Here is a 1,098-nt window from a genome sequence, read left to right as displayed (position 1 = left end):
AAGACCACCTGCGCGTCATCTCCATGCAAAAGGGGGGCAAAATGAGGGAGGTGTTCACGCGCTTCTGCAAGGGCCTCACCCAGGAGGGGCTCCACGTGAGCACGCCTGGCCGGGGTCCCCAGCCACACCTCCCTCGGAGATGCCGGCCGGGAGCCCCCTCTGAAAACCGCGCCTCCGCCCCCAGATCGAGAGCCTGTTCAAGGCCAGGAAATACGAGTTCATGTGGAACCCGCACCTGGGCTACATCCTCACCTGCCCCTACAACCTGGGCACCGGGCTGCACGCGGGCGTGCACGACAAGCTGCCGCACCTGGGCAAGAACGAGAAGTTCCCCGAGGTGCTCAAGCGGCTCCGGCTCCAAAAGCGGGGAACAGGTGAGGGGGGGCCCCGGGGCCGGACGCCAGAGGCCCGCAGACGGCCCCCGTGGTGCTGACCGGCCGCCGGCCCGCGCTCCCCAGGCGGGGTGGACACGGCCGCCGTGGGCGGCGTCTTCGACATCTCCAACGCCGACCGCCTGGGCTTCTCGGAGGTGGAGCTGGTGCAGATGGTGGTGGACGGCGTGAAGCTGCTCATCGAGATGGAGCAGCGGCTGGAGCAGAGCCAGACCCTTGACGACCTCATGCCCGCCCAGAAGTGAGGCCGCCCGCCGCCCGCCGGCCGCTCCCGCTCGCTCCCTAACGCATTGCCGGCCGCGCGCCGCACTCCCCTGCGCCCGCCGCCCCGGCCCAGCCCTCCGCCTTGCCGTAGACGCCCGGCGCCCGGGCAGAGTTTATTTTTTGGATGGCTAAGCTGTTGCTGAAATAAACCAGGGTCTGGCCTGCCCGGTGTCCGACGCCTTTCTTGGGGAAGCTGTCAGGGAGCGCGGGGGTCCCGAGGCCTGGTCGCCCCGCGCCAGGCCCCGCCGGGCCGGCCCCGGTGCGCGGGTGCGCGGGACAGGCCGGTCAGGCGGGGGCGCCGCCGCCGAGGCTGCATGAGCATCTAAGGACATTTGGCTGCGGGAGGCGGAGCCTGGCGCTCTCCCCGGTCCCGTGGTGCGGATGGAGGCAGAAACTTGATACTTTTCCAGTTCCTTCTCCCTCTTCCTGGCAGCCCTCATGA

General features: G+C 69.7%; 1 protein-coding gene across 1 annotated transcript; it reads left to right on the top strand.

Moving 5' to 3' along the window:
• Positions 1 to 5: 5 nt before the first annotated feature.
• LOC106002981 (creatine kinase B-type-like) lies at positions 6 to 817 on the top strand (the record flags this gene model as incomplete). The annotated part of the gene is made up of 3 exons (XM_013037720.1): positions 6 to 95; positions 185 to 374; positions 459 to 817. Coding segments are annotated over 3 exons (459 nt in total), but the record flags the coding sequence as incomplete, so codon positions are not given.
• Positions 818 to 1,098: the final 281 nt, after the last annotated feature.

This window comes from Dipodomys ordii, unplaced genomic scaffold, assembly GCF_000151885.1.
Source record: "Dipodomys ordii isolate 6190 unplaced genomic scaffold, Dord_2.0 Scaffold1000046274, whole genome shotgun sequence".
In the NCBI taxonomy this organism is placed as follows: Eukaryota; Metazoa; Chordata; class Mammalia; order Rodentia; family Heteromyidae; genus Dipodomys; species Dipodomys ordii.
The sequence above is the reverse complement of the archived record's forward strand: the minus strand, read 5'-3'. Positions and strand labels throughout refer to the sequence as shown.